The sequence below is a fragment of the Oncorhynchus nerka genome, linkage group LG13 (genome assembly GCF_034236695.1).
Source record: "Oncorhynchus nerka isolate Pitt River linkage group LG13, Oner_Uvic_2.0, whole genome shotgun sequence".
Lineage (NCBI taxonomy): Eukaryota > Metazoa > Chordata > Actinopteri > Salmoniformes > Salmonidae > Oncorhynchus > Oncorhynchus nerka.
Window position 1 is genome coordinate 59,898,973 of NC_088408.1, and position 24,578 is coordinate 59,923,550.

Sequence of the window (24,578 nt, forward strand, 5' to 3'; positions counted from 1 at the left end):
TTTCAATACCGGGAATAATTCATATCTATCCCTCGAAATACCGCCAACATTTTTTATTTAGAAGTGCCAATTTAAAGCGCCCGCGCCACCTTGTCGGCTTGGCTCTGCCACTATGTAAAGGTTTCAGAGCAAATTACACCGATATTTCCTAATGATAGTTACTTTATCTTAGATTCCCAGTGCATTTTCATGCACAACAGGAGTGGGACTGGCTAGGAAAATAGCCTAGGCTCTAGGACAGGAGAAGAGGGAATTTTCCCTCGTGCCTCTCTGCATTGTTAACAAACGTAATGTCAGTAGCAGAGATGCCTTATGCAGGGAATTGTGCATAGGCCCATCACATTTGTGACTATCAGAATATTCACAATAATAATAATAATAATAATAATAATAAAGGCACACATTCTTTTATAGACTAAACCTACTGTACGGGTTTCCTGTCAGGTGTATTAACTGCATTCGGGTCGTGTGTGCAGTCCGGCAGTGTCAATTGTGCGTGCGCTTTGAATTTATGGCGACTTCGTGTGAAGTAAATAAGCTAGGCTAAAGGCTTCCATGTGACAACCTGTTTGGATAATGTGCTATAAATGTTTTTACTAATCTGATCCTGCGCATGTTGTGCATTAGTGCCGGTATTGGGGGAAGATGTCATTTCCCGGGTCTTGTCATTGAATTTTTTCAGGAAATGTGAAGAGTGTTCACGGGACAGTCCCGGGATCCCGGTTACCCATGTTAATCCCTAGTAGCTATATTGTAGGTTACGTACAGGTATTGGGGGATCCGTTGGGGGTGGGTAGGTACGATCCAGGTTTCCATGACTTGGCTTTGAAGCCCCTCTCACAGCGAGTGCAGTCTTGGCCCGTCGTATTGTGTTCACAGTCACACTGCAGGCTTCCCTCCCGAAAGGTGCACTGGCCAGCATGGAGGTTACACTTACACCTATGGCAAGTTAGGTGGGGGAGAGAGGTATAATCAATGTCAGTCCACAACATGTCACGGTTATGCCTCGCTTGAATTTGAACAACTGCTATGCTAATCATGCATGATCATGTATACCTTGTGGGAATTGACATTACTGTAGACCAGCCAATCAATGCTTATGCCCCCTATGTACAGTAGAAATGAGCAGGTAGTTATCAATCAAGATATTGCTTGATAAATTGCTTACCTGGATAATTAGGGGTCTTAAATACAGTAGTAAGGTGAAAGAGTAAGATTTAAATTACATTGTTAAAGCACAAGCGATAAAACGTTGAAGTTCGTGATTCAATATCTGCAGGACATATTTGCATGTTTTAGAATGGCAAGAGACAAAATCTTTCAGGGAAACAGAATCAAATAAATAGATAAGAAAATGTACACTCCCCGATCAACCAACACTTCCCAATCTCGAGAAATTACCTGGCCATGTACATCTAAATGATTTTTTTCAAGGGGGTAGGATTGAGGTGGCGAGAGAGGTGGCAGGCAGGTTAGTATGGAAATGGTGACATTTGAATAACAATCTCCCTAATCAAATGAGGGAGTGACTTCCAATACCCTGTGTTCCACTCTGGTGAGCCACCCACCCTCCATTTGCATGAAATATTCATAGAATGGACCTCCACATCTCCAAAAGAATGTCTCCTCTCCTCCTCTCCTCTCAATTATGAGGGAAAATTCAATTGAATCAAAGGGGAATTATCCAAATAGTGACACTCTGATACCATAACGATGTACAGTAGGCTATCACTTTCTCAGGTGTGTTTTAACCAGTGGATATCTCATCACACCGACTTCAATATTGACTTTAAAAAGGTTAGGTATATGCTCATCCTGGTAAAGATAGATACAAAAGGGGATAATATGAGGATGTGGCTCTCTCTCATTTCCTACCCAACACACTGAGGAGGATAATTGACAGACAGAGCCCGGTTTCATTCCAATCCCATTGACTTTAATTAAGTCTGTTTTCAAAAGCCCCCTTGGAAACAGTTGGAGTTTCTTCCACCCTCTCAAGACCTTTAAGCCATAATTAAAAACTTGGCGACAATCACGGGGCTTTTTCATCCCAGTGCTCCTGGAGACAGAACTCCCATCAAGCACCTCTTCATGACAAATTAATCAGTGGCCCACTTCGTCTCAGTGCCCTTGCTGGGAAAACCCACGGCTCTCCAGCTTATCACTGGATCCTCCACTTTAGCCCAACTATTAATCAATTACAGTACTCTTTGGGCAGTTAGCAATCATCTTCCACCAAACCTCTTTGCACAAAGATCATTTTATTCACTCCTTAAAGGTCCAGTGCAGTCAAAAACGTGATTTTCTTTGTGACCCTTTTAATTGAGAACAATCACAGGAAGGTACTTCATCAAATCAAGTTTTGGCACATGCACCGAATACAACAGCTGTAGACTTTATTGTGAAATGCTTACTTATGAGCCCTTTCCCAGAGTTAAAAAGTCAGAAAGAATCAGAAAGTCAGAAGAAGTATTCAGACCCATTACTCAGTACTTTGTTGAAGCACCTTTGGCAGCGATTACAGCCTCAAGTCTTCTTGGGTATGACGCTACAAGCTTGGCACACCTGTATTTGGGGAGTTTCTCCCATTGTTCTCTGCAGATCCTCTCAAGCGCTGTCAGGATAGATGTTGCTGCACAGCTATTTTCAGGTCTCTCCAGAGATGTTCGATCAGGTTCAAGTCCGGGCTCTGGCTGGGCCACTCAAGGAAATTCAGAGACTTGGCTGTGTGCTTAGGGTCGTTGTCCTGTTGAAAGGTGAACCTTCTCCCCAGACTGAGGTCCTGAGCGCTCTGGAGTAGCTTTTTATCAAGGATCTCGCTGTATTTTGCTCCTTTAATCTCTTCCCTGATCCGGACTATTCTCCCAGTCCCTACCGCCAAAAAACATCCCCACAGCATGATGCTGCCACCACCATGCTTCACCATAGGGATGGTATTGGCCAGGAGATGAGCGGTGCCTGGTTTCCTCCAGGCATGACGCTTGGCATTTTGGTTTTATCAGACCACAGAATCTTGTTTCTCATGGTCCTTTAGGTGCTTTTGGCATACTCCAAGCGGGCTGTCATGTGCCTTTTACTGAGGAGTGGCTTCCATCTGGCCACTCTACCGTAAAGGCCTGAATGGTTGAGTGCTGCAGAGATGGTTGTCCAGCTCTAGGAAGAGTCTTGGTGGTTACAAACTCCTTCCATTTAAGACTGATGGAGGACATTTAGTTCTTGGGGACCTTCAATGCTGCAGACTTTTTTTGAGACCCTTCCCCAAATCTGTGCCTTAACATAATCCGGTCCTGGAGCTCTACGGACAATTCCTTCGACCTCATGGCTTGGTTTTTGCTCTGACATACACTGTCAACTGTGGGATCTTATGAAGACAGGTGAGTGGATGTCCAATCAATTGAATTTACCACAGGAAGACTTCAATCAAGTTGTAGAAACATCTCAAGGATAATCAATGGGAACAGGATGCACCTGAACTCAATTTCGATTCTCATAGCAAAGGGTCTGAATCTTATGTAAATAAAGCATTTCTGTTTTTTATTTTTAATACATTTGCAAACATTTCTAAAAATGTTTTTGGTTTGTTTTGTCATTATGGGTTATTGTGTGTACATTGATGAGAAATTTTTTTTTAATCTATTTTTAGAATTAGGCTGTTATGTAACAAAATGTGAAAAAGGTGAAGGGGTCTGAATACTTTCCGAATTCACTGTATGTACATGTACCTTAGGCAGGGGTAAAAAGTGACTAGGCAATCAGGATAGATAATAAACAGAGTAGCAGCAGCGTATGTGAAGGGTGTGAAAGAGTGTGAAAGTGTGTCTGCGTGAGTGTGTGGCGTCAATATGTGTGTGTGTGTGAGCATATGTAGTGTGTGTGCGTGTGTGTACAGTATGTGTATGTGTGTGTTAGAGTGACAGTGTAGTATGTGTGAGTGTGTGGGTAGAGTCCAGTGAGTGTGCATAGAGCCAGTGCAGGATAGTGTTTTAATTTTTAAATTTTAAATTTTAATTAACCATTTGTCCAGGTAACCATTCCATTAACTGTTCAGCAGTTTTATGGCTTGGGGGTAGAAGCTGTTCAGGAGTCTTTTGACCCCAGACATGGCGCTTCAGTGCGGTAACAGAGAGAGCAGTCTATGACTTGGGTAAGTGGAGTCTTAGACCATTTTTAGGGCCTTCCTCTGATACAGCCTGGAATAGAGGTCCTGGGTGGCAGGGAGCTCGGCCCCAGTGATGTACTGGGCGGTACGTACTACCCTCTGTAGTGCCTTACAGTCGGATGCCAAGAAGTTGCCATACCAAGCGGTGATGCAGCCAGTCAAGATGCTCTCAATGGTGCAACTATAGAACTTTTTTGAGAATTTGAGGGCCCATGCCAAATCTTTTCAGCCTCCTGAGGGGGAAGAGGCATTGCCCTCTTCATGACTGTGTTGGTGTGTTTGGACCATGATAGGTCCTTAGTGATGTGGACACTAAGGAACTTGAAGCTCTCAACCCGCTCAACTACAGCCCTGTCTCGTTGAATGGGGGTGTGCTCAGCCCTCCGTTTCCTGTTGTCCACGATCAGCTCCTTTGTCTTGCTGACGTTGAGGGAGAGGTTGTTTTCCTGGCACCACACTGCCAGGTGTCTGATCTCCTTCCTATAGGCTGTCTCAGCGTTGTTGGTGATCCGGCCTACCACCGTCGTGTTGTCTGCAAACTTAATAGTGTTGTTGGAGCCGCATGCGGCCTCAAAGTCGTGGGTGTACAGGGAGTACAGGAGGGGACTCAGCACGCACCTCGTGTTGCGGGTTAGCGTGGTGAATGTGTTGTTGCTTATCCTCACCACCTGGGGTGGCCCGTCAGGAAGTCCAGGATCCAGTTGCAGAGGGAGGTGTTTAGTCCCAGGATCCTTAGCTTAGTGATGAGCTTTGAGGGTACTGTGGTGTTGAACCAGCCTTTCAAAGCACTTCATGGCTACAGATGTGAGTGATACGGGGCGATAATCATTTAGACAGGTTACCTTGGCGTTATAGGGCACAGGGACTATGGTGGTCTACTTGAAACATGTAGGTTTTACAGACTGGGTCGGGAGAGGTTAAACATGTCAGTGAAGACACTTGCCAGCTGGTCAGTGCATGCTCTGAGTACACGTCCTGGTAATCCATCTGGCCCTGCGGCTTTGTGAATGTTAACCTGTTTAAAAGGTCTTACTCACATTGGCTACGGAGAGCTTGATTACAGTCATCCGGAACAGCTGGTGCTTCACTGGGCAGCTCGTTGCTGGGTTTCCCTTTGTAATCTGTGACAGTTTGCAGGCCCTACCTCATTCGACGAGCATCCGAGCCAGTATAGTAGGATTCGGTCTTAGACATGTATTGACACTTTGCCTGTTTGATGGTTCGTCGGAGGGCGTAGCGCAATTTCTTAAATAAACATCCGGATTAGTGTCCCATTCCTTGAAATTGGCAGCTCTAGCCTTAGCTCAGTGCAGATGTTGCCTGTAATCCATGACTTCTGGTTGGGATATGTACGTACGGTCACAGTTCGGACAATGTCGTTGATGCACTTATTAATGAAGCTGGTGACTAATGTGCTTAACTCCTCAATGCCGTCAGATTAATCACAGAACATATTCCAATCTGTGCTAGCATTGTTAAGCAGAAATTATTTGATAATGAGATTTTTTTTAAATGGCTGCATTGAACCTTTAACATGCTCATAGAACTTCCTTGCCAACTATTTCAGAAAGACAGCTCGAAACATTTCATGTTGAAGCCACCACAGATGTCTGAACCGAATACAGGAGTCCTTCCCGAGCTATTTCCAGCATTCACAGGAACATTTTCCATCCTCCTCCACCATTTATGCTTACAAATAATGCATGAACGTCGAACATGTTAAATGTACAGGGTATTTGCATCCACTGGCAGGTCCCCCATTTCTGTAAGAAAGCCACTGTTGCATATTTAATGACACAGACCCGACCCAAGCCCTATCCCTGACTGTAGCGCTTCCAGGAGAAAGGGCACTCTAAACAAAAGAAATCGGATGCAAAAGAGACCTGTCTTGTCTGATGGCAGAATAAATGCCTACTGGCATATTCTAAATGTGCTTAGTTATGGGATGTGAAACACTATGCAATGCGCACACACACTAGTAGGCAGATTGGTATGCATCACAGTGAATATTCTAAATTATTGATGCCTCACAAAAAGTGCAAAGTGGACAGTAAAGCCCCTTGATTAAAAAAGGGGAGCGAGCCAAGGAATCATCTGTTATACTGTAAAGGACAATATGGACAAGGTGGCTCTATCTTTGACTAAAAACACTGTTTTCCTCTTTTCCTTTAAGGCCTTCAAAGCCTATAAGTCACTGAAGCATGGGGGTGGCTGCGGAAAAGAGAATATACTGTATATTAATGGCTCTGTTCACACTGCGCTCTACATTCAGGAAGTATCCTGCCTTCACGCAGTGGGTGTCACAGACACACACAAAGTCAGACACACACATACGCACCCCCACACACACACACACACTCATAGACCATCTATCCATAGTGAGTCATTCATTACTGAGACCATGTTAGATTTTCAAGAGCAAAATCAGTGTGCGGAAATTGCACTGTTGTCAATTTCTGTCCCCCTTATGAGTGTGGATGGAGCCTCACTAGTATGCTCTCGGAGGAAAATGCCCTCCTTCCGTCCCAGAACCAGGGCAGCTATATCCGGTTGCTGCAGGGCAAAACCCCCCACTGTCTGGGCTCATGAGCTCATGTTACAGGCCAGCCAAGCCCTGCTATTGGGCCAGCATCAAACCCCCATCCGGCCATCTGGAGTGGAAGAAGGAGCAGTACCGTACATTCTACATATGGCTCGGACACACTACGATTACCACGCACAGGACAGGTTGACTGGAGGAGACGTTACGTATTAAGTCAGTTGCAATTGCAAACACAGGAAGACTTGAACAATACTGTTTTTTAATCCGCCGAATATAATGACATAATCACGGCCTATAAATAGCTGAATGTTTATTAGCGTTGGCGAGCCAGACGATATAAACAAAAAAAAAGCTTGCATCTGCTGGAGATGAGAAATGCAGCATTTAGGTGAGTAAATAACAGCAAGCGCTAAACAAATGTGGATAGACAGATAAAAGGCTGGTGTAGAGTGGCATGCTCTGCTCACTTACAGCTGGGAGCTGCAGTTAATGGAAGCTTTATTTATTTCCTCAACTTCTCTCGTGAGAATCCACCACTATTTATTTTCATTTGCTGGGCGCTCACTGCCAGTGACTCATGATGACTAGCTTAGTCCCAAATAAGAATGGATGGAGAGGAGACGGGGACAAATGGTGCCCTGCGTGGTACCCTCCTGCACAGAGGGGGCCACATCTGTCATTATTACAGCTGTTAAGACTCACTTCTTCTTTTTCAACCAAGAAAACAATGACTGTTTCTGACCTACTACTCAGCTGGGACAATTAGGCTCATAACCACCATGATGCAGTTATAGAGTGGGCTTCACCTGACTATTGGGATTATCAATGAATCAGAGAGGGTCAAAAAAAATAACATGACTTCATTCTGTAGGCCTGTATTGGTAGTCTAGGAGCAACATTGTATGGCTCCTGATATTGGTTTGCAGGTGTACAGGTTGTCTCCATAGGCGTCGAAGAGCCAAACATGTGTAATTGGCTTCAAACATCCTTTTCTGTTTGGTCCTGATCCGTGACTGGGACCAGACGAGTTCTGACCTCCGCTAATGATAAAGCTACTCAGGGTTCACACAACAGCTCTCCAATGGAGGTACCATTTCACCTCACTAACAGCCCCTTCCCTTTCCCTATATCTACTATACATTCCTATAGGGGTTCTGAGGTACTGCAGCTCCAGACTGCTGCTAGCCCCTTGACAGCAGATGCAGTCACACAGAGTTCATTGCTTCACATGCTTTTTGCCATTTCTCTCGATTCTCTTTCACTGTGCTCTGAGGAACTTATGATATGAGGAGAAAATAAAAACCCTGCTGTTTCCCTCCAATACCCGCGAGAGCACTGGATCCCCAACCAACTCAGAGACAGCTACAGGAGACCTTTTTTCAACATTTTCCACCTTTGCCCCCCCCTCCTGGAGCACCAGAACGGCCCATGGAGCACTACCCCATGAGGGGAGCAGCAGCCCTTCACGCGGCTGGCTCTTTAACTACCAATTTCAAATGACCTTGAAAGCTTTGGCATGGACAGCTCCTGTAAATTATTTACACAGGATGCTTGAAAAAAAACACAAAAAAAAAAACACCTTCCCCTGCACTCCCAACGAACAAGGGTGGAAGTCAAATGCGAAGCGCAGCTCCTTTTCCCGAAGGGGTATGCAGATAGGCAGAGATATAGACACATTAGTGTAAGTGAGAAGTGTAGACAAAGTGGAGCTGTAGAAAGGGAGTTGGCTTTCAAATTTCTCTGAGCACATCAAAATAGTTAAAGGACACTGGGAAAATAAAAGGCTCCTTTTGCATAATTCATTTGTGGGCTCCGTGGGTTGAGGCTCTGTGGGGGGGTTTCTGCCAATTATGACCAGAATGTTGTAAAAACACCTGCAGCGCAACTGTCCACAGCAGGGACCGTTAGGGACTGAATCCATTTCACTACTCCCGTAAAAACACAATGTGGAATCTGTACTATTTCTATCTACAGTAAATGAAGAGTAATGTGACAAAGAAATTATTATCGTTTTGATATGACACGCAGTCTCTGAACCCAGTTGGCTCAGAGATTCGAACCAGCAACCTTTCAGTTACGAGCTCAACACTCTTGACCACTAGGCTACCTGCCGCCTATGTGACACAAGAACACGCAGAACATCTGTATGCCCGAGTCAGACACATCCAATCAAACCACCTTTGATTGGTCACATACACATATTCAGCAGATGTTATTGAGGGCCGAAATGCTTGGGTTCCTAGCGCCAACAGTGCAGTAGTATCCAACAGTGCAGTAGTATCTAACAATTCACACAAATATAAAAGGAAAATAATGGAATTAAGAAAAAGAGAAATATTAAGACGAGCAATGTCGGCGTGGAATTGACTAAAATACAATAGAATAAAAAAACAGTATATACATATGAGATGAGTAAAGCATTATGTAAACATTATTAAAGTGACCAGTGTTCCATGTCTATGTATATAGGGCAGCAGCCTCTAAGGTGCAGGGTTGAGTAACCGGATGGTAGCCGGCTAGTGATGGCTATTTAACAGTCTGATGGCCTTGAGATAGAAGCTGATGGCCTTACCGGACCACAACCTTACCGGGTTCAGTATGAGGCCTATCACAGCTTTGAGCTATACAGTACTTCCTGGCATTAAGGGTGATAGTAATGATAATGAACCATATGCTCTTGTTCATTAAAGGATGGATGGACAGGTTGGCTGACCACAGTTCTCCTACTGTGATGGAGCTGCACCAAAAATGAGTCTGCCTCATCATTGAAATGGGCAGATGAAAATTTGATGAGGGACATCGTGCTGCTGAAATATTCTGTTTGCCTGGCAAGGACACCCCATTTTTGTTTGGGACCCTGGAGGCATGGGATCCATGCAGGCTGACACAATATTTACGCCTGAGGTGCTGTTAGCATACAAGGAGGATCCCACACTCAGCAGCCTTTTAAATATCCCATCCCCGCAAACGTTGCTGCATAAAACCCAGATATCCCAGCTCTTTCCTCAGAGACAAATTGCCCGCCCAGTAACCTTTGAAGATACTGGCATCATTGGGGAAACAAACCGCTCTTCATTTCAAATTATGTTTTACTCCCTCAATTTGGCCCTTGTAAATGTATGTATAAATATTTCACCCTACAAATAAAAACTGAGCTTATCCTGATGTCCTCCCTTAGCGTTGCCTCTTACTTGAGCTACCTGGAGGATAGAGAGTTTGACGGTAAACTATAACGATAAAAGACCTAAAATTAGCACTAACCTGCTGAGTGACAATGCAAAGCTAGTCAAATGATCACAATTTTTCTAATAAATTGACACACTAGAAGCTTACAGTTTAAAAGGGCTGTTTCATCTCATTGGGTAATGAGGATCCTACAGAAATAGACAACACTGCAGAGCAGGGGGACTGGGGAGAGGGAGCGAGGGAGGGAAGGAGTGAGGGAGGGAGGTTGAGAGCGAGGGTGGGAAGGAAGGAGGAAGGGAGGGTGCTGTTCTCTACTCATACAGAGCTTACTTCCTGAGATGACAGCAATAGTTACTCATATTCCAGCCCCCTGAAATGTTAATTTCATTAGCTGCATTAGGGTTGTCCTGTAAGTGTTGGAGTACCAGACCACGAGCAGCGGTTTTCTATTTTCATAATTCATCTGCAACCCAAAGCAAAGTTGAGACCAACAGCGCAGAAAGCATGGACGGGTTAACTCTGTTATCCTCCTAAGCCTGGACAGAGCATCATCAGTCATACAATAGGCTACTCCCCTACAGGGGAACACAGTGAGAAAAGAACTGGTGGAAAAACTAGGCTTTAGAGAGAGAGAAAAAAATGGATGCATTTGTGAACATACAGTATCTACTATGCTGATATACTGTACTATACATTCAGTGGGACCAGACAGTCAAACCTTAAAATTATTTCAAATTCAATTTAAAAAACATGCACATAATGCATTTCACATAGCTACATTGTCTAGAATGGTCCATTTCTGAAGACAAAGTGTTGAGAATACTAAGGAAAAGATCAATGAGAAGAGCATGTGCCTTGATAAAGAAAATAATATTGACCAAGACCAGCAACAAAGTTCACAAGCAATATCATGTGCTGAGTCAACGTAATTCCACAAACTGTTACTACACACCGTGCAACTGTGTTGGGATATGTGTGTGTGTGTGTGTGTGTGTGTGTGTGTGTGTGTGTGTGTGTGTGTGTGTGTGTGTGTGTGTGTGTGTGTGTGTGTGTGTGTGTGTGTGTGCAGTGCACAGGTGTCATCATGCCAGCCAGGTTTTGGCTCTATCGACAGTATCCCTCACACAAACATACTGTATGTGTACTAACTAAGTAATGCCTTGCAATTTCCTCAAGACACATTGTTCATTTCCCTCTTTTCAAAAGACACCTTCAACATACAGGTACAGTTTGGCAGGGGATCCCACTTGGCACAAACTGGTTGAATCAACATTGTTTCAAAGTGTTTTGTCAACGTATTGTGACGTGGAATCTACGTGGACAATACTGTACATTGGATTTGAAAAATGTTATCATGTAAACTGTTGTTTTGAGGGCGAAATTTCAACCACAGGATTATGTCATCATGGTAACCAATTTTCAACATAGATAAACCTTATATATAATAGGTAGATTTTTTTCCTTTGAAACAACGTTATATCCACTATCAAAACAATAGGCTGGGTAGCACCTACTACTGGAGAATTGGCCTATCAACAGCTACCCTTTGGTCTCCCATACAGGTTTTTAACCAAGCTCAGCCTTGCTTAGTTTTCATATTTGTCACTGACTGCTACCAATATGCTACCATGAGAATGATTATTGAGAAATTATTATTCACAAAAAATATTCACCGTTGCTATCGAACTCATTCCGAAGGCTACGTTTAAGAGAGCAAATTCAGATGTGACCATACTTTATAAGTCATATATCATCAATATTTAGCCTATATAGCATTTGCAAAGTCATCAACAGCTATTGTTTTAATTCAACCCAAGGTTCAACTAAAATAGACTAAAATAAAATAGCCTCAGGGATACAAGCTTTGGTTGATTTCAAATGTAATCTTCAAGTTAATCATTAATATATTGGATTCAAGTCGCCATCTCAACAAAAGATCTGTTAAAGAAATAGGACTAAATCAAATGAAACTTTATTTCAAGTGCATTCAAGGGTTGATTCGATCTAGTCCTATTATTTCAACTTAGATTCTGACCACAAGCCAGAGACCGCTATGATGACACATCAAATGCGTTTGATGTATTGTGGAAAAGAGCAGGAATAGGTTTTTTGTAGGCTACAGTGCAAGCTACATCTTCCAATGGTGCGACTGCTGTCGGCATCAAAGATTATATGACCAATTTGAATAAATGCTTGGAGCTGGTTCGGAGATAAGGATGACAGCAGTGGTGTAGCCTATTGGCGATATATATATCACTTATGCCTATTATCGATATCTACACAGCAATTATGTGAATCATGGAATACAAGTTTGAGGGAGTTCCTCCTTTGTAAACTCCCCTGTGGTATTGTGCTCCACACATAATGGAAAAACCATGTTAATTTAAGAAGACCACAAGTAGGGATTTTCAGTGGCAAGTATTCATGGATGCCAAGGGAAGCCAGGCTTCCCCAAAAAAATCCTCAAGGAAAAAAGAGAAACATATAAAATAATGTATCTTTTGTCTCTCGGCTTTTCATAATTTCCATCAATTCTAAAGAGCCTGAATGTATCTCACCGGAGAAAGCATCTGAGCGAGCAAAACAACGCCCCTCGTCTCTGTATGTGTAGGCCATCGATCTGATGACGTCTGGTCAAAAAGAGTATGACATTGTTGCCACCCATAGTATTGAATGCAAGGGAAGGAAGCCAGCGAGCATTTGGCCTCCCTTGATAAAAAAGTATAAAATAATAGCCAATCAGCGTTGAGCTAAATTGAGTGAGCTCAACTGTGAATTGTCCTGGCGCACCAAAAAAAAAGGCAAGCCAGTTTGGATTTGGATTCTCTCCAATCACATCACATACATCATTGACAGAAACAACTTTAATTGTTGCATCTCGTTGCGTTGTTGTCCTGTGGCTAGCTAGCCAAAATTGTCCCTTTCCTAAATTATCCCCATCGATGGCTTTGGACTTGTGGTTTTACTACATTTTCCATACTGGCCAATAATTATAACGGTCATTCTGATCCAACCATAAATTCATACAATGTGCCCCAGTATGTTCAGTATGTAGCTAGATGTAATTTTAACTAGCTAACATTGCCAATAAAAGTGAAGTTAGGCTAGCTAGCAAGCAAGCGTTTTAGCCAGGTGAAGGACACCAAAAAAAAAAAACATGTACTTGAAAAATGTCAGATATTTTACCTCTATGGGATTGGTGTCCCTAAACCGGGACAGTAGTTGCTCAATATGCAATCATGTGACTAGAACGATGTTGTAAGCAACAGCCAATTCTGGGACATAGACATGTTTAATATGGGCAGAAAGCTTAAATTATTGTTAATCTAACTGCAGTGTCCAATTTACAGTAGCTATTACAATACAAAAAATACCATGCTATTGTTTGAGGACAGTGCACAACAATAAAACACTTATCACAACAACTGGCTTGATACATTCACCTCTGAAGGTAAATAATGTACTTACATTACTACTATTACTACTACTACATTACTACACCATAATTTGCAAATAAATTCATAGAAAATCCTACAATGTGATTTTCTGGATTTTTTCCCCTCATTTTGTCTGTCATCGTTGAAGTGTACCTATGATGAAAATTACAGGCCTTTCTCTACTTTTTAAGTGGGAGAACTTGCACAATTGGTGGCTGACTAAATACTTTTTTGCCCCACTGTATATGAGTATGAGTCTCGCTACACTTTGAGATACGTTTCTAATTTTGTCAGAAAGTTGTTCTTTTTTATTTAATGTTAAAGCGTACTGTTTGTTAGCTAGAAAATGCTAGCTTTCTGGCTCACTAACGTTACATGTATGATCTGTGTAGAAATATTATTCTAATCAGAAATCCATTTGCATTGCTAGTTATAGCCTAATGTTAGCTAGCTAACATTGAACATAGTTTGTTAGCTTTAGCTACCTACAGATATGACAATGTTTGTATTGGTAGTAGTATGAGTTGAGATTGTTCCAGTTCATTGTTTAACTAGCTAGCTACATGTCTAAACAAAAAGATTCCACTTCGGCTGGACAATAGTGACCCATCCACTAAGCTAGATGTGGCTGGGGGGGGTGGTTATAGCATTTCCTTCACATGACCCATCGATGTGTCGCGTAAGTGTCATCTAATAATGCAACCACTTCACCGTACCATTTACACCTTATGTATCCTGTGCATGTGACAAATAAACCTAGATTTGATTTGATATAGCATATGTTTACCACATGGCCTCACATGTGAATGCTTAAAGAGATGGGAGTAGACAAAGAGCTCTCCAGTAGGTGTACCAAAACATTCAAGGCCCATTTTCTCAAAAGTGGGGTTTGCACATTTATCATCTTTCAAAGCAGAATTACTTTCCCATTGTTCCTCAACTGCAGTGTATGATATACCATTTTCTAGCACTGAGTCTCTACTTTTATCCAATGATAAAAACACCATTTCAAATGTTGCTACATAATACCGAATCGAGGTGGTCGGTCACATATTAATACAAATATATATTATTATTTGTTGAAAATATTTTTCACAAAAGTAGTGCACTAGTCCTTTACTACTATTAGAGGACCAATATAGATATACGTAGCGTGGGCAAACACATTTTTCAGCATCTCCTCATGGTAGTTGTATAATTAAAGAACAGTATCTTGCAGGATTCAATAGTTGGAATTGTACGAGTTATTGCCCTGTCTCTTTCTCTGTGATTATCATTCAAATGGAATCCAGAAAGAACAAAACCCTGTCTTCAAACACTTACATCAAAAGGTTATGGGCAAAGACACAAAACATCCACATCAAATTATTATTATTTTTGGATCAAATAACATGGAAAACAACCACTTTTTGTGCAGTATTAATTTACCATCCTTCCAACCCACTTAATGTGGTTTGTAAGGATGGTAAATTAATACTGCACAAAAAGTAGTACATTAGTGTATTGTCATCAAGGTTTGTACCTGTAGACTTTGCATCACCATGATGGAAAACAACGCACAATACAGTAATTGAGTACATTGAGACATCAAGTGGTTTGTGATGATCTGATCTGATATTATGGCTCAGTTGGCTGAGCATGGCTCTTGCAATGCTAGGGTTGTGGGTTCGATTCCCACGGAAAACATATATCAAGCAAGCACTTTATATTCCACAAGTATTATTAGATGAGCTGTTCTGTACAGATAATTATCAGACAGAAGTTACAAATGCTGGTAAATACAAAAAAAAATATATTTAGTATAAAAAAATTAAAAAACACAAAAGCCTTTACTAGTCTTGTATTAGCGGACTGATATAGACGTCTTCTGTGAGGGCAATATTTTTTTCCCTGCATCCCTCTTCCACCCTCAATCAAAAATCGCAGCATCCCCACCCCCAAACTACCGCAGCTATGTACATAACCCATAAAGTAAAATGCAACATCCATTTATGGCCAGTTATCTAAACTAACATTGATTTATCCTGCAATAGATGTCGTTCAATTGGTAACATACATTGTCTTCTTCTAATGCCTCTTAAGGGGAAAGTAATCTAAAAGTAAGATTAGATTACTTTACTGAGTTTGGGTAATCCAAATGTGTTACTTATTGCAATTTTGGACAGCTAACTAGTAACGGTAATGGTTTACATTTACAAAGTAACCTTCCCAACCCTGAACTCATCCACTCATTAACTGCCGAAATACTTTGAGAAAGACCAGAAAAGGGTAGGCATCCATTTCCTCCAGACAAAGCGGCACTGATCATGTTACCTTGCCCTCACCATAGCCAAGGCCCATAGCTGGATATTTGACGGACAGCTCTGATGGTGATGGTTTAAGGGCTTAGAAGCAAACTCACTAGACTCTCATGAGTTGTTTAAGTGGCCCTTTACCCCCACCCTGCAACCCTTACATTCATACCGCGTTTCCTCATACTACTGTTCTACAGCACGTGACTCCACTCTAGAAGCACAGGCTGTTCCAAAACTAGGCCAAAGACTGCATCATACACAAGCAATTGGAGACCAAAGCAAAATAATTACAGAAAAACTGTATAGACACATACAGTAGCGGCAGTGCACTAACTTCATCCCTAATCTTTCTTTACCCAAGACAATAGATTGCCTGTGCCATTAAACCCCTACAACTCATCCAGAACGCCGCAGCCCGTCTGGTGTTCAACCTTCCCAAGTTCTCTCACGTCACCCCGCTCCTCCGCTCTCTCCACTGGCTTCCAGTTGAAGCTCGCATCCGCTACAAGACCATGGTGCTTGCCTACGGAGCTGTGAGGGGAACGGCACCTCAGTACCTCCAGGCTCTGATCAGGCCCTACACCCAAACAAGGGCACTGCGTTCATCCACCTCTGGCCTGCTCGCCTCCCTACCACTGAGGAAGTACAGTTCCCGCGCAGCCCAGTCAAAACTGTTCGCTGCTCTGGCCCCCCAATGGTGGAACAAACTCCCTCACGACGCCAGGACAGCGGAGTCAATCACCACCTTCCGGAGACACCTGAAACCCCACCTCTTTCAGGAATACCTAGGATAGGATAAAGTAATCCTTCTCACCCCCCCCCCCCTTAAAAGATTTAGATGCACTATTGTAAAGTGGCTGTTCCACTGGATGTCTTAAGGTGAACGCACCAATTTGTAAGTCGCTCTGGATAAGAGCGTCTGCTAAATGACTTAAATGTAAATGTAAATAGAGTCGTGCGGAAGATTATACTGAAATTGCATCATCTTAAATCTAATTTGCTCTTCTTTGCTTTACAGAGATCTATTCAGAGTGTGCCGTGAGTTGAGTCAGTTCCGGGTTCACGTGTTCACGTGTCCCTCAAAATATACAAGGGTAATCCCGAGTGGTGCAGCGGTCTAAGGCACCGCATCTCAGTGCTAGAGGCAACACTACAGACCCTGGTTCGATTCCAGGCTGTATCGCAACCGGCTGTAATTGGGAGTTCCATAGGGCGGTGCACAATTGGCCCACCATCTTCCGGGTTAGGGTTTGGCTGGGGTAGGCTGTCATTGTAAATAAGAATGTGTTCTTAAACTGACTTGCCTAGTTAAATAAAGGTTAAATAAATAAAGAAGGGCATAGGCAGTTAGAATGATAGTGTCAGAGACCAGCCCCATGTCATAATGACAGTGAAAGGATACATCCCATAATACTTTTCACATCTGTGATTGGACAGGCCCCTGAGGCTGAGAGGGTCACTGCTGCAATTGTCAGGTGTGACAGACTCTCGTCTGGGGGGGGGACGCTCTCTTGGATTCTCTGATCCACCCAGTCTCCTTAACAACTCAAATCCCTCCACAGTCGCAGCAACACCAGTAATGGAGTGAAGCCACTCAGAGTCCCATACTGTCCACGGGCCTTAGAGGATAACTGTCTGGACACAATGGCGACTGGACTGTGTGTGGATCTGAATGTTAGGCTGGACAACTCTCTTCCAAGACTGGCGAACACATTTCACAAAGTCATGTCTGTGTTTTGTATAGTACTGCATTATTAATTAACAGGCATTGTGGGCTGGGTTGGTGCAAGTGTAAAGGTGGGTGGTTCTATGTCGGAGGATCGGGAGGAAAATATTGCGCTTTTTCTACCCTATTTGTCTCCCCCACTAATCCATTTACTCTGTAAGAGCTTATGAGCTGTATTGACTTTTTATTTTATTTTATTCAATTTGGACTTTAATTATTATTATTTTTTTTACATGGAGCTGTTTTCCAATGAGAGAGATGGTGGCAGGAAACAGATAGGAATGAGGTTAAAGGGAGAGAGGCCAAAATGCCACTGTCAGGCTCTGCCCACAGGATCCTTGTTGTGGAAAAATAAATCAATCCTGTTAGCACGCAGAAGTATTCCTCCACACTTGTATAAATCAGGTTGACCATGTGTCTCCATAGTCCGAGCCAAAGGAAATCACCTGTTCCACTCAGTTAGACTGTGAGATTGTGTGGAAGGATTTTCCCAGTGGTTTCTGAAGAATTTGAACAGCCAAAAGTTGGCCCCTGGAACTCTAACTTGAGACAGGTGAGTGAAACTTAAACTTTAGCGGAGAATGGTTCAATGTGATAAACAGTTGTTCATGTCAAGGTCCTTTTCCCCCACTGTGATGGGTGCTGAGACAGGATCACAGGCAAATGAATACAGCATTAGTGGGGCCTCTGTCTCTCTGACACTGTGGTCTCTCCTGACAGCTTGACATGTCTCCTATCATTGTGTAGTAGAGGAAGGTGGGCGAGGAGGTCAGAGGGATAATGGCTATGCCAATATATTATACCCAACAACTGGAGCCATCCGTCACATCTGACACGGCTCCATCCCCAAAACAAGAGAATGGGCACCAGGGTCACTCTCACCCTAATCCACCTATCAGGGACAGAACCCTATTTTCACCCCTTATTTAAGTGTTTCCTGATTGTAACAATATTATTCATTTCGACATGTGTTTGTACAATACAACAGCCTGTCTGGACACAGACAGGCTTCACGCCATTATCACGCCATTATTACTTGTAATGTTTCTACTTCTACTCAACTTAATCCAACCCAGCTGGTGATTATTTAGATGCTGCTGCATCAGGCTTGAGCGCCTGTGGTGCGCTTGTTTTTGGAGCTGACAGATTCATTTCAGCCGGTGGGAAAATAAAGATCCCATGTACGCTAAGAGTGACCAGAGCGAAGGTCTGAGGATGGTTTCCTTATTTTTAGTTTTTTGTTGTTGTTGTTCTATCCTTTTAAAAAACGGCGCAAGGACAGAATGGGACAAACGGATACATCTGGTTTGCTCTCGTCCGGGTGTTTCTCAAAGAAGTTTGCGCGAGCGAAGGGACATGCAAGCTGCGGTCCTTTCTCCTTGGGGCCCCTTCAAACTGCCACTTAGAACGGACGACATCAGAGAATCTTTGCCAAAGGAACCTGATGAGGATGTTTGTTGCTCTGACTAATGATACATCTTTCGCGTTGTATGATTCTGAATTTTCTATATTCCTTCTGTATGGGGCTATAAATAGAGTGATATCCGGTGGAAATATCAATTACCACGGCAGCCTTTGTGAACAAGCATAATCTAAATGTCCAAGCATTATCAGAAGAGTTCGGAACAAAATCCCTGAAACAAGGCTCAAATCAGATTTCATCAAAATAGGAAATTATAAAACAATTTAGCCTGCCTTTCACAAGTAGCATTGCATCTTACTCAATTAGGGGGCCTTGGCTTTTGTTGCTCTACCCGATTAGGTTTAATCACCGGTTGATTATCTGCGCTCCTCATGTCAAGGGGAAATGAGCCGTGGAGAGGGGGAGGAGGGGGAGAGAGAAAAGGGGGAGGAGGAGGGGAGGCGGAGGAGGAATGGGAGGAGGAGCAGAGGAGGTGGTGGAGGAGGCAACGGCGGCAGTTCTGTCCCTGTGCTGATGGGCCTGATGTCATTACAGAGCCCTAGGCCATTTCTCTCAGTGTTTGCAGTCCATTTATTGAGACACACACACACACACACACACACACACACACACACAGCCATCAGGGAGGCCATCCCATCCCAATCATTCAAATACTGCAAGCGCTTCCCAATACTAAGGGATGGATAAAATATCCAACAACCATTTTCCGGTAGGAATTAGCTTAACATTTCTCCTCTATTCCCTGATCATTATAAACCAGTGAACATCAGTCATGGGCTCTTTACCTTATCTCCATGTGTCCATTTGACCACTCAACTCATCCAAACCCCATCCCCAACTCCCTTTAAAACAATTTGCTATTTGACATACAGGAATAACTATTGATTGACGGCTCGTATTACCGGAGGTTTGGGCAATGCAATGTTGCCAGGAGAGACTAATTCATTAATTTATCAATATTTATATTCGCAAAGGTTACTGAATTAAGCACTGAGATTGGATTGCTATAGAATTGACTGTCAGCAGGAAGAGAGTGACCGTTTCTTTAACAGAATCAAACCAGTTTTTGTTTCAGACAACTTCCCCCACAGCTCCTTATCAGAAGCTAAAATATTGGGCACTCTTTTCTCACTAATATAGAGCAGAGGAGGCTGGTGGGAGGAGCTATAAGAGGACGAACTCATTGTGATGACTGGAATGGAATGAATGGGTCATGTGTTTGATACTGTTCCATTAATTTCATTCCAGCCATCTCAATGAGCCTGTCCTCCTATAGCTCATCCCACCAGCCTCCTCTGGTGTACAGCGTAAGATACTATACAGTATACCATTAGGACTGTGCATTTTCTCAATTGATCACAAAATAGACTGTGACTCAAATATCTTTGCAAGAGATATTGGCCAATAAGGCAAAGAGAGGTAGGTGTGTGTATTTACCTGGCTGGTACCTCTATGTTGGAGATGGCGTAGAAGTATTTGAGGAGGTTGTCTTTCTGGACGTAGGTTCCCCCCAGGGCCGGCCTCAGCAGCCTCAGTCTCAGGTTGGTGAAAGTGAAGAAGTCCCTCAGGCCCTTCATACTCTCCATGCGTGTGTACAGACTGTCCATGTTGAGCAGCTTGGGCCCCGTGAAGATAGTGAAGCGTGCCATCACCTCGAAGCGCAGCACCTTCTCGTTCTTGGAGCCCACCCAGCGAGAGTACTGCTCTGTGCAGATGACCCGCGTCACATTGGTGGCCGACAGGTCCTGCACCCGCTTAGCGGGCATGCCGAAGGCTTCCATGCAGTCGTCGGCGTAGAACTGGTAGGGCTGCCAGGTGCGCCCTTTGTCTAGGGACTTGTCCAGCACCATCATGGTGGGGCGGCCATACTCGAAGGTGACCTGAATGTCGTCGGTCAACTCCAGGCTCTTGTTCCAGGCCAGGGAGATGTTGGCCAGCAGGGGCTCCGGGTAGCGGCTCCATGTCACCGTCTGCCAATAGGTGATGAGGCCGCTGCGCTCACGATCCTGCATCAGCTGGGGAGGGTGAGCCAGGTCCGGGTTGGAGGCGTCACACTCGTCACTACACAGGTAGGGGTTCTCCTGAAAGAGGGAGATGGGGGGGAAAGAAAACTGGTCAAGGTTGGAAAACACTGTTCATCTCCCTTCCCCATTAGAAAAAAGAAAACGTTTACTAGCTCATCACTTGTTAACATTCTAAATCCACACTGAGCGAGTTCTTTGTTAGTATTCAGCATAGAATATATGACTCAGAAGAATGACTCCCTAAAAGGTTCCTGCATACTCAAAGTAGGCTGCACAACTGATGTTTTTCATAGTATTTATTGGTTCTTTGCATGTCTTTGCTAATGAGAAATAAGTCAGATAAAATAAAATAAAGTTATCATTATCTTATATAGGCTACTAGCCCCACCAAAAAAAATACACCCAAGCAACCTGAAACAACCAGGAAACAGATTTTCCAAAACAATCTGGTCAACCTCAGGTCCCCCTGAGACCATGTCTGTGTGCTTGTCCCAACATGCTCACCATATGTCCCCATGAAACAGTTTGTGAGCTCTGTTTGGTGAATAGCCATCTGGGAATTCCTACATACAGGGTGATAATGGCACATAATCTGGTTACAATGACACTAATTTAATGCACATTGTAAATTACAGTGTTGCATTGAATCAAATTTCATCATCACTCCAAAAAAGATCAGCGAGACTACTGAAATGCGTTGCATACCTAAAAGTCCGACATTATATAGCTTCAACAGTGTCATAGATGTTTCACTTTACCCCGAAGCTGTAACACTGCTCTACTGACACACATGGATTACACACAGAATGGATTAACATGGGGGGTTGCCTACCAAGTGGTCATCCCTGACCTCTAAATCCCAGTGTCACATTGGTCGGCCTGAGTGCAAACTGTCACACGTCTTGTCATCAACAGTCATCCTCACTCACACGGTTTCCAGGCCTGGGTTCAGATACAGTATTTGAGAACATTTCAAATAGTATCGGTATTTGATTGAACTTGCCTATTGCAATTTAACCAATCATTTTTTTTTAAATGGCACTCCAGGCAGGCTATTGGCAGTAGAATGGCCTTACTAAGGAGCTCAGTGACTTTCAACGTGGCACCTTAATAGGATGCCACCTTTCCAACAAGTCAGTTAGTCAAAATTCTCCCCTGCTAGAGCTGCCCCGGTCAAATATAAGTGCTGTCATTGTGAAGTGGAAACGTCTAGGAGCAACAACGGCTCAGCTGTGAAGTGGTAGGCCACATAAGCGCACAGAACAGGACCGCCGAGTGCTGAAGCGCGTAGCGAGAAAAAAATCGTATTTTCTGCGGTTGCAAAACTCACTACTGAGTTCCAAAGTGCCTCTGGAAGCAACGTTAGCACAAGAATTGTTCTTTGCGAGCTTCATGAAATGGGTTTCCATGGCTGAGCAGCCAAGCACTGGCTGGAGTGGTGTAAAGTTCGACTCTGGGTATGGCAGATGCCAGGAGAACGCTACCTACCTCAATGCATAGTGCCAACTGTAAAGTTTGGTGGAGGAGGAACAATGGTCTGAGGCTGTTTTTCATGGTTCAGGCTAGGCCCCTTAGTTTAAGTGGAGGGAAATCTTAACACTGCAGCATTACAATGACATTCTAGATGATTGTGTGCTTTCAAGTTTGTGGCAACAGTCAGGGGAAGACCCTTTCTTGTTTCACCATAGCAGTGCCCCCATGCACAAAGCAAGGTCCATACAGAAATGGTTTGTCGAGATCATTGTGGAAGAACTTGACTGGCCTGCACAGAGCCCTGACCTCAACCCCATCAAACACCTTTGGGATGAATTGGAACGCCAACTGCGAGCCAGGCCTAATTATGACTGAATGGAAGCAAGTCCCCGCAGTAATGTTCTAACATCTAGTGGAAAGCCTTCCCAGAAGAGTGGAGTCTGTTATAGCAGCAAAGGGGTGACCAACTCTATATTAATGCCCATGATTTTGGAATGAGATGTTCGACGAACAGGTGTCCACATACTTTTGGTAATGTACTGTACATTCTTTCCCCTTTATGTCAATGGTGTTATGAGAGCCACACACAACAGGTGACCAAGCCAGAGCCTCAGCTTCTTCTACCTTTAGCCCACAATCCTTGCCTCCTTCTGCAGAGCACACAAATCCAGTTCAACTGCTACACCAGGTGGCTTTCACCACTAAACCGCTCCAGCAATTATCCACACTGGATTCCTGTCACAGTTAAAGAGCAACCCAGTGCTAAGTAGACTGTTTGCCCACTTCTCAGTGACAGCCTCGGGGAATTCAGAATGGATCTCTCTCTCTCTCTCTCTCTCGCACACACACTGGAGGAGAACCACGAACTTTGATCCCCTTTCACTGACCAATAGGTTTCTTTGTGTTTGAGATAATCCAACATTCTATCCTCAATGACAACAGAGGATTTTTCCTCTCTGCTAGAGTGGAAGCGCTCCACTGATCTCCCCTTTAAGCTGTGGTTTGATGGCATTAGAAAGGCAGCTCCATCGATGAGGTTCAGACACCCTGACTGTGAGTGGCTGGGGATCACTGACCTCTCTCCTGAAGATGACCTGGCCAGTTTATTCACTGAGTCAGAGTCTAGTTGACATTGTTAAGTCCAATCAGAAGGACATCTGTGGACCTGCACTGACCGAAATAGATGGGAAGGATGAGGAAGAGACAGAAAGTGTGTGTTGCGGAAATGGAGAGGAGAGGTCATGTAAGAGGAGACGAGTCGAGACGAGAGGACCAGGATGATAAAACTAGAAAGGCAGTTGAGCCCAGAGATTTGGACGGTACCTCAGTCCACAAACATGCCCAACTGCATTGGTGTAGATGGGGAGCATTGAGCCATGTACTGTATGGGAAGCTAGTGTTTAGAGCTGCTATTCCCTCAGCTGGTGAGATGCGTTTCCTCACTTGACTTAATTAATGTGAAGGAAGCTCCTGATACAACATCTGGAAAACAGCAGCCTAATTATACCAGAGACAAAACAGGCCGCACAAGACCCTCACCTGTCCCAGCATGGGCCACTGCCTACTGTTTTAAATCTGCGCGCGCACACACACACACACACACACACACACACACACACCATTTCACACTGTATTAAGTTCATAGCACCATTAAAAAAATGTTGGTCATCTGTGGTCATCAGCATAAATTAGAATGTAATCAATCAAAAACCTTTCTTGAAAAATATTGTATCTCCCTGAAAGGATGACAGAGGATTACCATACGCACAACTTAATTTGAAGAATCATCCAGGACCTGCAGTGGCATGAAAACAGGCGAATGGAGATGATTGCATGTGGGCATAGAGAAACGGGATGAAATCACTACCCTTTGGGAGCACAGGACAAGGGGCTGAAGCTGCCAGGACTCATGTCAAATGAATGACACAGGACAGAACTGACCAAAGCGGCACGTTAGTGACAATACATTAACTCTCCACCGGTAGGATAAATATGGTGACATATCCTCACATGATCTAATCTGAACATGTGTTTTAACCTACTGCAAATAGTGTACCAAATTGAAGTCCTTACTATAGTGCACTCCACTGCTGTGCTGCAACCTGCACTGCTATTTAGTTCCGGCTGTTTGGGCATTTTACAATAAGTAAATGCAATGTGGGGCAGGATTATATCTAATATGTTGCGACCATTACTGTTGAAAAGAGTACTTGTAATTAATCATTTGAGGTCATAGGATGGAGAGTGGCAGTGATGCCTCACTTCAGTTATGGACAAGGTCTGGCTCCTCTCTTCATCTTTCAATGGGTGTGTA

General features: G+C 43.6%; 1 protein-coding gene across 2 annotated transcripts in view; it reads right to left on the reverse strand.

The window, feature by feature from the left end:
* LOC115139747 (netrin-G2) overlaps positions 1 to 24,578 on the reverse strand; it is a 58,116-nt gene that overhangs the window by 29,011 nt on the left and 4,527 nt on the right. For both annotated transcript variants that reach the window (XM_029677481.2, XM_029677482.2), the window contains exons 2-3: positions 20,205 to 20,848; positions 767 to 939 (exon numbers count right to left, since the gene is read on the reverse strand). In XM_029677481.2, the coding sequence (XP_029533341.1) occupies positions 767 to 939; positions 20,205 to 20,848 (817 nt within the window). The remainder of the gene's footprint in view (positions 1 to 766; positions 940 to 20,204; positions 20,849 to 24,578) is intronic.